This window comes from Diceros bicornis, chromosome 7 (assembly GCF_020826845.1).
Source record: "Diceros bicornis minor isolate mBicDic1 chromosome 7, mDicBic1.mat.cur, whole genome shotgun sequence".
Classification (NCBI taxonomy): Eukaryota; Metazoa; Chordata; class Mammalia; order Perissodactyla; family Rhinocerotidae; genus Diceros; species Diceros bicornis.
This window is the reverse complement of record NC_080746.1, coordinates 59669177-59682468: the sequence shown is the minus strand read 5'-3', so window position 1 is coordinate 59682468 and position 13292 is coordinate 59669177. Positions and strand designations below refer to the sequence as shown.

The window sequence follows — 13292 nt, the reverse complement described above, 5'->3', positions numbered from 1 at the left end:
TATATGAATATTATAACAGTTCTATTTACTCTCTATCCTTTGTGCAGTTTTTACACATATTTTACATAAAGTATTTATATTTACATATTTCATATATATTATAAACCTAAAAAATAAATTATTACTTTTATTTAAGCCATTTTAAAGAATTTAATAAAAAAATAATCTTTTATACACATATTTACTATTTCCAGTGCTCTTCTTTCCTTCCTATAGATGCAAATTTCCATATAGTATTTCTCTTCAGCATTCTTGTAGTATAGGTTTGTGAGAAATTCTCTCAGCTTTTACCTCAAGATATCCTTATTTAAATTTTATTTTTGATAAAAAATTTTTACTAGCTATAGAATTCTAGATTGACAGGTTTATTTTTCCTCTTAGCACTTTGAAATATGTTGTTCCTATTTTTTTGAGCTCCTTTTTTGCTTATGAAAGTCATCATTCTTATAGTTCCCATATACGTAACGTGTCTTTTTTTCACAGGCTTCTCTTACATGTTTTTCTCATTGTATTTGGTTTTCGGCAGTTTGACTTTGATGTGTCAATGTGGAGTTTTCTTTATATTCATTTTGCTTGGGGGGTCACTGAATTTACTGGGTCAATGAGTTGATTTTCTAATTTAGTAGCCAAATTTGGAAAGTGTTTTCAACTAGTTCACCAAGTATTTTTCTGACCCATTCTCGTTCTGATCTTTCCAGGACTCCAATCCCATATATATCAGACTCCTTGATAGAGACCCACATGTCACTCTATTCATTTATTTTAACTCTTTTCTCTCTCTGCTTCTGTTAACTGGTTAATAGAATATTGGATGATTTCTATTGACTTGGTCTTCAGGTTCACTGATTCTTTCTTTCACATTGTCCAATCTCATGTTACTTCCAACTATGATTTTACTTCGAATATTATATTTTCAAATCTAGAATTTCTATTTGATTCTTTTATACAGTTTCTAAATTTCTCCTTAAACGTCCATATTATCACCCAGTTATCCATCTTTTTCTGTAGATTCTTTAAACTTTTTATAGTTATGTTAAAATACTTGTCAGCTCTTTCCAAAATGTGGGGTTACAGAGTCTCTTTCTGTTGATTTTTTCTCTTGATTATGCTTTTTTAGTATGTATAGTAATTTTTCAATGTATACCATACATTGTAAAGGATGCATTGAAAAATCTCTGGATCCTGTTATTTTTCTTTGAGGAGTTTTTAGTTTTTGTCTGACAGGCATAGTTTATTTATTGATGTGTCAATGATCTTGATCCTATGAGGTTTAACTTCAGGCTTTATTAAGAGTTTATTATTTCAATTTTACTCTTATCCCAAGATCATAGCTCTTAGTACTTAGATATACTATTAAAGGTGCAGACTTTCTGGAGTTTTAATCAAAAAACTGAGATGTTGGGGCCAGCCTGGTGACCAAGTGGTTAAGTTCACGTGCTCCACTTTGGCAGCCTGGGGTTCACGGGTTTGGATCCTGGGCGCAGACATACACTGCTCATCAAGCATGCTATGGTGGCATCCCACGTACAAAATAGAGGGAGACTGGCAGAGATGTTAGCTCAGGGCCAATCTTCCTCACCAAAAAAAAAAAAAATACTGAGATATTACCAATTCCTCCCAACTTAGTAAAACTTAAATGTCAAACTCTATCTCCCTAACATGAGGAAACTGCTGAAAATCAGGGATGCTACTCTACATAAAGCTATTTTCACTGACTTTCATAGTTGCAGTCTCCAGGACCTTGTAATACAGGAACAATTACACCTGGTGGCCAGGATCATTGCACTCTCTCCTCCTTTCGTTCTTGTCCAGCTGATCTATCATAACATGTACTGCTCTATTGTCTCATCTTCTCCTCAGGCCTACCAGTTCTCCTCACCTGAGGGTCCATTTTAGGGCCCTTTGGTTTCTTTGTCCTTTCTGATACCTGCTTTTTAAGCATTCTTCCAGTGGGATTAGGGGCCTAAGCCTTTCCCATGGTACAACTTTTCTCAATTTTGTAACTCCAATAGGCCTGGGGCCAACATTGTATCCTATTGAGATGAGAAACTAGATGGGCTTAAACAAGTTACTGCTACTAATAAATGCTTTGAAGCAAGGAGTAGCTGTAAGATGGCTGCCTGGGCCGTCTCAAGAGTCAGAAGACAGATACTAGATGTCTTGGTGGCTGGAATCAGAAGAATGACCTTGTGAAGTGGGGTTAGGGCAACCTCCATTCAGTTTTTCCAGGAAATGGAGACAGTTTCCAAAGTCATAAGATTGGTGTACAAAGCCTGAGCCACCCCAGTGTACAAGATCAGAAAATGAAAAGACAGCAAAGAAGGGAAGAAACTGATGAAGTAAGAATCCGTATAGGAATTTTATTATGTTAATATAGTGTTTCTCAACTCAGATTCATAGACCTCTGAGTTTTTCTGCGGGGAAGGATAAGAAGTACACCATATTTATACATTCTACAATTTCCTTTGCATGTAAGTTATTTCTTTACTTAGGAAGGTACTTAGTTAGGAAGGCAGGTACTGTATTTCTCCACTGTCACTGTTCTAAGACGTAACCTGGCTTGGAAGCAATGAAGAGTGATGAAGTGGATCTTGAAGAGAACAAGAAACTTCTTGCAAAGCACCTGCTTCAGGTGAGGTCATGTCATGATTCCCAGACAAAGAGAAACTGTTCTCTTCTGGTAAGGGGAAAAAGGTGCTTCTGCCAGCCTGGAAAGTTCAGAAAATATTGAAGGTCGGGTAGTTTTAGGCTCGTTCACCTAAATGTCTCTTTTCCAGCTCTTAAAGTCCCACACTTTATCAGGGAATTTACTTTGATGTAGATGACCTACTGAGACTGTATATTCAATCTTAATATTTCTGCCACCGTTGAAATCATGTCCTGGGCCTGATTTTCAGCAGTCTGCCCTCTGGCTACAGGAAATTAGTCTCCTTCAAGGCTGCCATGGAGGACCTCTGCATTTTGCACCATGTTTTAAGTTAGTTAAGTTAGCAAATTTGTAAGTATACAATACAGTATTAATATCTACAGGTGCTATGCTGTATAGTGGATTTCTTAACTCCAAACTCATCAAGTTGTATACATTAAATACATACAGCTTTTCGTATGTCAATAATACCTGAAGAGAGTGGTTTTTTTAAAAAAAAATAAGGGATTGTGGGGCTGGCCCAGTGTTGTAGTGGTTAAATTCAACACGCTCTGCTTTGGCAGCCTGGGGTGTGTGTGTTCGGATCCCGGGTGTGGACCTACACACTGCTCATGAAGCCATGCTGTGGCAGCATCCCACACACAAAATAGAGGAAGATGGGCATAGATGTTAGTTCAGGGACAATTTCCTTAGGCAAAAAGAGGAAGATTGGCAACAGATGTTAGCTCAGGGCCAGTCGTCCTCACCAAAAGAAAAACAAATACAATTAAATAAGCGATCAATAAAAAGAACTACCCTGAGGAAGGAAGGTGAAAATAATAGACCTGAAAGTTGGAAGCTGTTAATGCTGCAAGAATTCCTTTCATTGTCTCATGCATGGGAACGGTTACTAAGTATTGACATGAGAATAAACACGTGAATATTAATATTTACATCTTTACAAATCATACCTGACAAGGCTGGCAGTTTTAGAGATATAGAAACTTAGTCTAGCCTGGGTAAGATGCTTCCTTAAAAGACAAAATCATGGAATCTAGAACTACATGAGGACTTTTCCCTCATGTGGGCTCTAATGCAGCCTCATGATCTAACCATAATTTCAAATACTCGATCACAAGAAATTCTAAACTGTCAGTGCTCGATTCATAATAGAAATCCTATTTATTCATTCAACAGCCTTTTAAGTCTTTATACACTGATAGAATCTAGAATAAAGTTGAAAAACCAAGATGTCTCAACCAAGAAATTCTAGTCTGTGAAGAAGACAGATAGCATATTGTAATAAATGCTTTATAAATGCCTACACAAGGATATATAGACATGGAGGAAGGAGTATGAACACTTCCTCTCATGAAAAGTCCTACATAAACCTTAAAAAATAAATAGAAGCCTACCATTGATAAAGGCCTTTCAGAGAGAGTGTGTATAGCAGTGTGAGAGGCAAGCCCACTCCTGACTTTCTGGGACAGAATCATTTGAGTTCTTCCTCTATAAAGAGGCAATAGCAGTACCAGCCCACTGGGGCATGAAATAATTAGGTGTGATTTTTGCAAAGTACTTAGAAATGTAGGTTGGTAGTCAAATTAAATTGAATTGAATTGTAAAGTTGTGTTTGTTTGGGGTTGCGATGCTGGGGAATTAGATAATTCAAACCTCTGCTGAAGCTAGGAGAGGTGTCCTGGGTTTGCTAGAGCTTTGATGAATGATGATTAAATTTAGAGCATCTGGTCTAGATGTGAGGAGTCGTGTTGGCAGACAACTACACAAGGTGATTGTCCCAGATGTTTGGAGCCTAGGGGACAGCTAATTGCTTATGTTAATATTAGTTGGACCTACACATTATTACATTTAATTGTATTTCTTAGTGTTGTGTATATTGTCCCATTTAATCCTCACAACTTTATGAGGTAAGAGCTGTTATCTTCATTTCAGAGATGGGGAAATTGAGCTTAGAGAAAAATGAAGCAATTGCTCAAGGTTAGGGAAGTAGCTGAAAGCAGAGCTAGAATTTGAAATCTAGACTACATTTCAGATTCCTGAAAATTGGTGGTATCTGCTTCTTGGTAGTTCTAAAAACAGAACAGGAACTAGCAACATTTCTTAATACCAGGACAGATGCAAGACAACTCCCCAGCAAGGCCCACCATATAGGAGTAGGACCCAGAAATGCAATCAATACTCTCTTCTCTCGGTGTCCTTTCTCCCTTGCATGCTTTTTCCTCTCTTGGATATGCAGTCGACCTCCAGTTCTCTCCCCTCTCCCTCAAATTATCCTCTTACACTGTTTCATGGGAGGAGGTAGAAGGAATTCAGAAGGATATCTCTCCAAGGGCCCTTTTTCTTATATTGTTCTAATCCACAAAACATTGTAACATAGATAATTTTGCGTTAATCATAATTTCACTTCACTGAGTGAATGCATAGCAATTGTTCATTAGGTCAACCCCTGGAGGCTTCCTTTTCCTCTTCTGTAAAAGGCAAAAACAGCTCTTTGCCTTACAGAGAGCTGTTAGGAAATCATCTGCCCATGGCCAATCTATACACAATGTAGAGTAATCTGCTTGGAAAGACTTGACTTTGAAGAACTTGAGACAGGCTTCCAGGTTTCTACAAGCCTTCTTCTCCTACTCTTGTCTGGGACCATCCCCCACCCAATTCCTTGAATGCTAGCAGCCAGGCCTAGCATAAGAGTGTGCACAAACTTTTTACTTGATCTAAAAATGTATGAGATGAGTCAACCATTCATTCTCCAGTCACTAAAGACCCCATCCCGCTCTAGCATATCCCAGACTTAGAATATACTCTCCAGTTCACCCAGAACAAGCCTTGGTGGTTGGCATTATGTATTGTAGATCTCTTTTAGACCGGATTTAGATCTCCCATTTGGAAGTCCCCTTTGGGAGACCTTGAGAGACTTAGCTATGAATTAATACACCCAGAGGTTCTAAGGAGCAGTGTGACCTTGAACAAACATTCTGCATTTGCAACAAACCAACCAGCAGTTGCCATTTTCCTCCCAAAATTAAAGCTACCCAATACAAAATCAAAGCTACCTGATACATGATAATAACAAATGCTCCTATCTATTGAGAACAATAAAATTATTGATTTTTAATTGCATTTACCATTTGCCAGAAATTTAGTCTTTCACTTATTCATTCATTTTATACATAAAGGGCTTACAATATTTTGGGCCATATGCTCAGCACTAGGGTTAGATAAGTCAGCAAAAACAGTTGCCATCATGGTCCTTGCAGTGAATTAAGGAAAACAGGCATTAATCAGATAACACAAACGCACATAAAACTGGTTCTCTGCTGCTGGATTTAGCACTTTATGTACATTTTGTAGTTGAATCCTTACGACATCTCTGTGAGGTAGGTATTACCCCACTTTATAATCATGAGGAAACAGAGGTTCAGAGAGGTGAAATAACTAACTTAAGGTCACACAGCTGGTATAAGCCAGAGGTGAGATTTTTTTAACTCAAGTTTTCTGCATGGGTGGGTAACAGTCTTATTAGCCTAAAGATTAAAACAGGAGCTTTAGATTCATGTACACAGTTTTTTTTTTAACTAATGACAAAATCTAAAAGCCACTATACGTCACACCCTGATAATCTTTTAACTGGGTAAACTGGTAGCAAAGCTTTCTAGAGACCACTGCAGGACTCCCCCTTGTGTCAGGCTCAGATACTTTAATAGTTATTGGCCTGTGGAGCAGAGGAAGGACTTATGGGACATGCTAAGATGTGTGCACCTTGAAGGTAAAGTTGTAGAGACATAGACCTCCAGATCTCTTCCAGCTCTTGACATCAGTGCAGCCATGGAATGACTAGCAATAAGAATGACCGTGCTATGGTGACAGGGATTACGGGTGGGAGAAGGCTCCAAGCTCAGAGCTGCTGTTGAGAAAAGGCAAAAATGACAAACCCAAAGGATCCCACCATCCTAGACTGGGTGTCTAACATCCAAGCTTAATTCTTCTAACTCTCTGAATAGGAATTTTCCAGCCTCAGGGCCTGTATACAAGGTGTTTTGTTTTGCTTTGTTTTGTTTTAACTGCTCAAGGCTGCTAGTGGTCCTGAATACTATCATGTCAGCCAAGGGTTTCTCATAGAGATTGATGGGACCCTCAGCGAAATGAACACACTGGCTCCCTGATCAGAACATTCTTGTTATTGGAGCAGAGAGAGAAGTGGGCAAAGGGGCCTAGATGACATGGTTGCTTGCTCAGTCCAAGATTTGTGTCCCTGATGAGGAACCTTGTCATATAGCACAAGCTATCTTTTCAAATGACCTCCTCTTCCGAACTGGCCAAACTGGATTTACTGAAACTTTTGAGTTGGCTACTACTAGACATAACATTCTGAAATGGTAACTCTAAACTCATGATTTGGTATCCTTGCTTCTTGGGCTCTATGGGTAGGATCTGTGACCTTCAGACACACAGTGTTGGCAATGGCCTCCTCCTAGGTACTTATAGGCACAAGGTTTTGACTTTCTTGGAATCCGTGGGTATGGTGGCCAGTGTAAATACACATAATGAGAACATCTGTTTCAACTAGAACCCCGTGTATAGGATTCACAGCTCCCCAGTCTGCCTTCTTGCCTCTGAATTTCTCATTTTCCTCTCTCAGTTCATGGAAATGACACACAGAAATGACTACAATTATTAAATTCCCAATTGTCTGGATGGCCATAGATATAGGCAAGGCACTTTCTAATAGCTCTCTCATGGAGTTTTTTTTTTAATGTGAGTGTTTATTTTCCACCAGGAATATCCCTCTTTCAATTCTTCAAGAAACATTGTGGGTATTTTAGGACTGAGCAGGCCAAGGGCAATGGAGTGAGATATTCTTCAGTTTCTGGTAAAATTCTCCCTAGAGGTTGGGAAGCAGCTTTGGAAAAGGCTCCACAAAAAAACCTTAGCTCCTCTCTGAGCTGCACCTTTAGAAACAGGCTTCTTGACTGTATGGTATAGAGAGAATCACACCTTGTCCCCAAGGTCTCTGACATCCATCCTCACCTTATTCTATTCCAACTTATCAACTGTTTGTTACCCCCACAGTCCTCAGACATTCAGATATCACAGCCCTCTCCCTTCCTGGGGATCAGCTGTCAAGAATCTTTTGCCCCTTAATCTTTCCTACTTATTTACTCAACAGTGTGTGTTGAGCACCTACTATACAGTAGGCATTATTCTTGGAGCTGGAGATACATCAGTGAACAAAACAGTGCCCGAATCCCTGGCCTCATGGAGCTTACATCCTAGCAGATCACCTGTATTTGAAGTGAGTGGCTATTCCACCCTTACCATTGATGCTTGAGAAACCAGCACTATCCAGAAGTTATACTGAGCAGCTTTCCTAGGCCTAATAGTGCCAAACTTTCCCTCTAGCTCAAAGCAGAGACACACAGGAAGAGAACCAAGAGAAAACTATCACTCCCTAAGCTGCAAATAATAAGTGCTGGATAAATTCAGCAGGAACAGTGTTGTCCTGTGTGTTTCTCATCACTCATTCCCTTTTCTACTTCTTAGTACATGAGCTAGTTAATGTTAAATCTGGGAGAAGAGGGCCAGTGTTAAGGTGAATATAGCTTACTTATACATAGTCTTACTTATATACAATAGGAATATAGTTCTTCCTTAGGCTTGGAAGTGAAATGGAAAAGAAGAAGTTTGGTGGGGAAGAGGAGAGAGGTACCTGCACAAATAGATATTCACACACACCTTTCAGTTAGTGCGGTTAAGTCCCCTAGGTAAGGAGATGTTACAGTATACATGAGTCTGAAATGGTTTGGCTCTAACCAGAGCAATGAGAGGATTATCAATGTGTTAGTTCAATATGTTTTCCAATGGTCTCAGTCCCCAAAGACTATAATTATAAAAGCTGATAGTGCCCCACAAAGGGCTCAACGGTAAGAGCTGAATCCTTCAAAAACCTCAAAATTAGCTCTCCACCACTAATCCTCACCCACCCCAAGACCCAGGTTGACCCACAGGGGTCATGTGCCTCTGGGTCCTTTTGCTGTTCTAGGAGACATCAACTCTTTTCTGCTGGAAGCGCTTCAGTAGGCCCTGACAGATCTGCTTAGACTTGATGCAGTACACAATGGGGTTCATGAAGGGCGGGACCAAAAAGTGCAGGTTGGCCATGAGCACTGCCAGAGCAGAGTAGCTGTGCTTCTCCACACGGTGCAACACAGACAGCCCCAGTTTGGGCAAATAAAAGATAAGAACAATGCAGAGGTGTGAAATACACGTGTTGAGTGCCTTGAGCCGTTCCCCAGGTGATGCAATGCCCAGCACGGTCCGTAGGATCAGAGCATATGAGAGCAGGATGAGGGAAGAGTCAAGGCCCAGTGAGAGGAGGATGGACACCAGGCCAATCAAGCTGTTGATCTGGGTGTCTGAGCAGGCCAATCCCACAAGGTCACAGTGCAGGCAGTAGCAGTGAGAGAGCACACTGACCTGGGGAAAGAGCAGACGCTGCAGGAGGATGAGTCCTGGGAGGTTGAGCAGGACAGCCCTGACCAGGATGGCAGCCCCCACTTTGACCATGGCTGAGTGGGTGAGAAGTGGGGCATAGTGCAAAGGGTCCCGGATGGCAACAAAGCGATCGAAGGCCATGGCCAGCAGCACACCAGACTCCATGTAGGTGAAGGCATGGATGAAGAACATCTGTGCTGCACAGAGATTAAAGGGCAGCTCCCGAGCACCCAGCCAGAAGAGCCACACCATGGTGGGGAAGGTAGAGGCACAGAGGCCAAGATCAGAGGTTACCAACATGGACAGGAAGATGTACATGGGTTCATGTAAGGCTGGATCTGTGAGGATCAGGAAGAGGATGATACTGTTACCCAGGAGAGAAACCACAGAGATGAGGTTGATGGGGATGGAAACCCAATGATGAGAGGCTTCTAGGCCTGGAAAGCCAGTGAGGAGGAAGATGGAACACCCAGAAGTGCTGCTGTTGCAGGAGAACATAGTGATTCCAGGAGGGAGTTGGCCAGCCTAGAAGTAAGAGTCATTTGTTCATGTGCTCATCACTTATAAAGTCCCTACTAAGTGTGGGCTGGGAAGGAAGAGCTGCCCCATAACCCTTTCTTAGGCCATGAAAGAAACCTCGTTCCTCTAGGAACCCCATTCCCCTCTATTTCCTGGCTAATTCAATCTTCTTCTCTTTGAATAAAGTTGTATTGAATAAATTTTATAAGTTGCTCTCTGCTTATTGCTTATGGCTATTTCTTTAGCCACACAGAAACTAAGTGAAAAACTCCTTTTTTACTTAAGCTATACCTAAAAGCCTACCTCCAGACTGTCTTCTCAGACTAAATAATGAAGAAAGGAGAATAATGTTCTGTTGAAATTTAGGATGGTTTGAGGAACAAGAAATTTAGATTCCATTTCTATTTATTCTTGGAGGCAGGTTTTCCACAGTCTGACACATCTGTTAACAAATACACCAGAAAGGACACATTCAAACAAATGATGTATTTTCAAAACCATCCTCTGAGTAGACTGGTTGGTTTTTCCTCTGGTGCTGTTATGAAACCAACATTTTCTGTATTTCTTTTCTGGAAATGCCTTTGGGGCCCAAAACAGGTTCTTTTGAGCATGTTCGATGGTGATAAATTTCTCTCCTATGGAGATGGGTTGACTTAGAGGAAATATTCAATAGTTCTTCAAAGCTAGGTCTGGTGAACAAGATGGGATCGCAGATGCATTCACTTTTGTTAAACTCCTTCTTCCCCAACCCCACCTCATTGGCTGCTTAATGCTGGCACATTTTCTTCTGACTCTGCCTTTGAGACAGTCCTATGGATGTGGACTCAATTAGATGGTACTTTCCTCTTGAATATCTCTTTTTCAGCCCTCTTACCATAAAAGCTGCTATGACAGCCCCCAAGTATTTTGAAGTTCTCCTCACTGTGGGCAGAATGGTGGGGATGACAGGTCTTGAGGCGTACCACCTGAAGAGTCAGGCACAGAAGCATGAGCGTCCGAACCCCGGGATCAATTATGTTGAACAACAAGCCCAGAGTGTAGTGTGTAAGCTCATCTATTCCCATAACTTCACATAGCACTTGCAGGCTATACAGTCCCCCCAACTTCTCTCCTCAGCAACAGGACTGCATCTCCATTTATCTACTGAGTATCCTCACATCGATTTGCATTGTAAATTGATGTCCTGCAGAACCACAAATTGTAATTCCCCTACTTTTTCCCCAAAGCTCACCCTCCAATATCTGTCAGGCCTTCCTCCTTTTCCTGTTATCCAGGAAATCTCCAGGAAAAAAAAGAAAACTCTCTCTTTTCACTCTGTAACACATTCCTCAAATCAACTATATTTGAACTATCCTCTCTTTTCAGATCCCAGTGAAACTAATCTAGCCAAAAGCACCATCATTTCCCTAGATATTATAACAGCCTCCTAACTATCCCACTTTCATCAGTCTTTCTGTATTCTGATTCATCACCGACAATTCCATTAGAATCATCAGAATACTTAAGTATGGACATTTAAAGGAGTATGTGCGTGGGGAGGAAATGTAGTGATCAGATTTGAATTTTAGGAAGATGTCTCCTATCATAATTTTGCATAATGATCCTCACTGGTCCCTGATGCTACAGGATCAGGTCTAAGCAAGAGCTTTACACTGGGTCCAGAAGGAGAAGGACCTTGTCCAACCTACATCTGTAGCCTACTCGATCACTTCTCCCCTAATCATTATAAATACTACTTATAAGACATCTTTCTACTCACCAAATTTACCATATTTGATAATTCTTAAAATATCTTTTTTGTTGAAATATACACATAGGAAAGCCTACATATCATAACTGTAAAGCTTGATGAATTCCTCAAAGTGAACACACCCATATAAAAAGCACCCAAATCAAAAAACAGAACATTGTCAACACCCACAGAAACCCCTGTGACCCCTTCCAGGCACCCCATCCTCTCAGTGATAACCACCATCCTGACTTCTAATACCACAGATTAATTTTGGCTACTAGAACTATCTTTTCTATCTCTTCCTGTACTCTTTTTCTATCCTTCCTTTGTTCAACTTTGTCTATTCGTTGAAGGCATGAATAGACAATTTATGTTTTACAAGTGCTCTCTTACTAAACTGGCTTTATGTGTCAAGCACTATGCTAGGAAATGGCGTATAGCAATGAAAATTCACATAAGGTAGGAATACCCCAAAGGAACGTTCTTATTTGTTCCAATATGAATGAACACGATTCTACCAATTGGTTTCTGATGACGATTATTAATGATGATAGGAATAGTTGCTAACATTTATTGACCATGTGTCAGACACTGAGTAAGGATGTTATCTAAAATCTTCACAATAAGGAGCTGAGTCTCAGGTTGAATAACTTGCTACAAGCCAAACATCTGTTAAGAGAATGATCCCGAACTCAGCTCTGCACTGATTCTCAAGGCCATGTTCTAGCAGACAGCTTGTGAAACTTTTCCCAAACTGTCAGGCAAGACATACATTATCTGATAGGCTGGGGCCCAAATGGAAAGTCTTTTTCTCTGGAAACAACTTACTCCATATAGCAAAATAGCAGCTTGGGGCCCACCCATGAGCAATCTTTTCACTGACTATCATGCCACATAGTGGCATATCATTTTGTACAAAGCTTCTGTCCACAACAGAGTGAAACGACAACCACACACCCACAATCCCACCTGAGGAAAGGTCAGAAGTGCCTTCTCAGTTCTGGCAATTGGTATCCACTTGGCAACTTGGACATCCCCTTTCTCTGCGGTTGCGAGGGATCCCTACATCACTATGCTGGAATTCAATCTACCTTGCTGGACCCCATTTTCCCCCTTTTTGCCATGCCTCTAGCTTTCTGACACTTCTTCAGGGCCTTAAGTTTATTTTATCACAAAATAATAGTAAGAGTCAGAAATTAACACATCTGTCTCCTATAAATGCTCTCTACACATATTGCTTGCTTAATCCTCTATCCTTGTGAGATATTCTTCCATTTTCTGATGAAGAAGTTGGGGGTCAGAGCGGCTAAAGAACTTTCTCAAGGTCATGAAGCTAGGAGGTAGATCCAGGATTTAAATCCAAGCAGGCATAAAGACAAGGCTATTCGCTTAATTACATCATATAAAAAAAGCATTTATGGCACTTTGTGGTAATTAGATCCTTTGCCCTCAAGATAATTTAAAGGCCAGTTTCTCTGTCCCCTCCCTCCAACTCTATCTCCCTCTAAAGCAGATGCAGAGGTTTGAGACAGGAGTCTGGTCACCCGCTAAGGGGAGTAGTCCTCAGATCAATCCAGCCTCTCTGCTTCCATCACACCCAGTTTGCCTAAATTTTCCACACAGATTGTGGCTCATCCTCTGGATGTAATGGCCAAGTTACCTTCCACAGCCCACCCACCCAAGACCTAAGAATGCAGCAGGGTCTGATACAAAGGAGGCTGCATCCTACTCCCCCCATTCTAGTGCTGTGGGGGTGACAAGGAGTTCACCATAAAGTTGTGCCCTTGACATGGGAAAAAAAGGACAACACTACTGACCTCACAAGAGTGGTTGCGAACATGGGAAAGACCATAAACTGTTTAGCACATAGTAGGCGTTTATTAGAATGTAACAGTAAGCACA

At 40.8% G+C, this 13292-nt stretch overlaps 1 protein-coding gene across 1 annotated transcript; it reads right to left on the bottom strand.

Moving 5' to 3' along the window:
* Positions 1–8683: 8683 nt before the first annotated feature.
* On the bottom strand, positions 8684–9637 carry LOC131407966 (olfactory receptor 51G2-like). Its single transcript, XM_058544550.1, has one exon. The coding sequence runs from the start codon at positions 9635–9637 to the stop codon at positions 8684–8686; it is 954 nt and encodes a 317-aa protein (XP_058400533.1).
* Positions 9638–13292: the final 3655 nt, after the last annotated feature.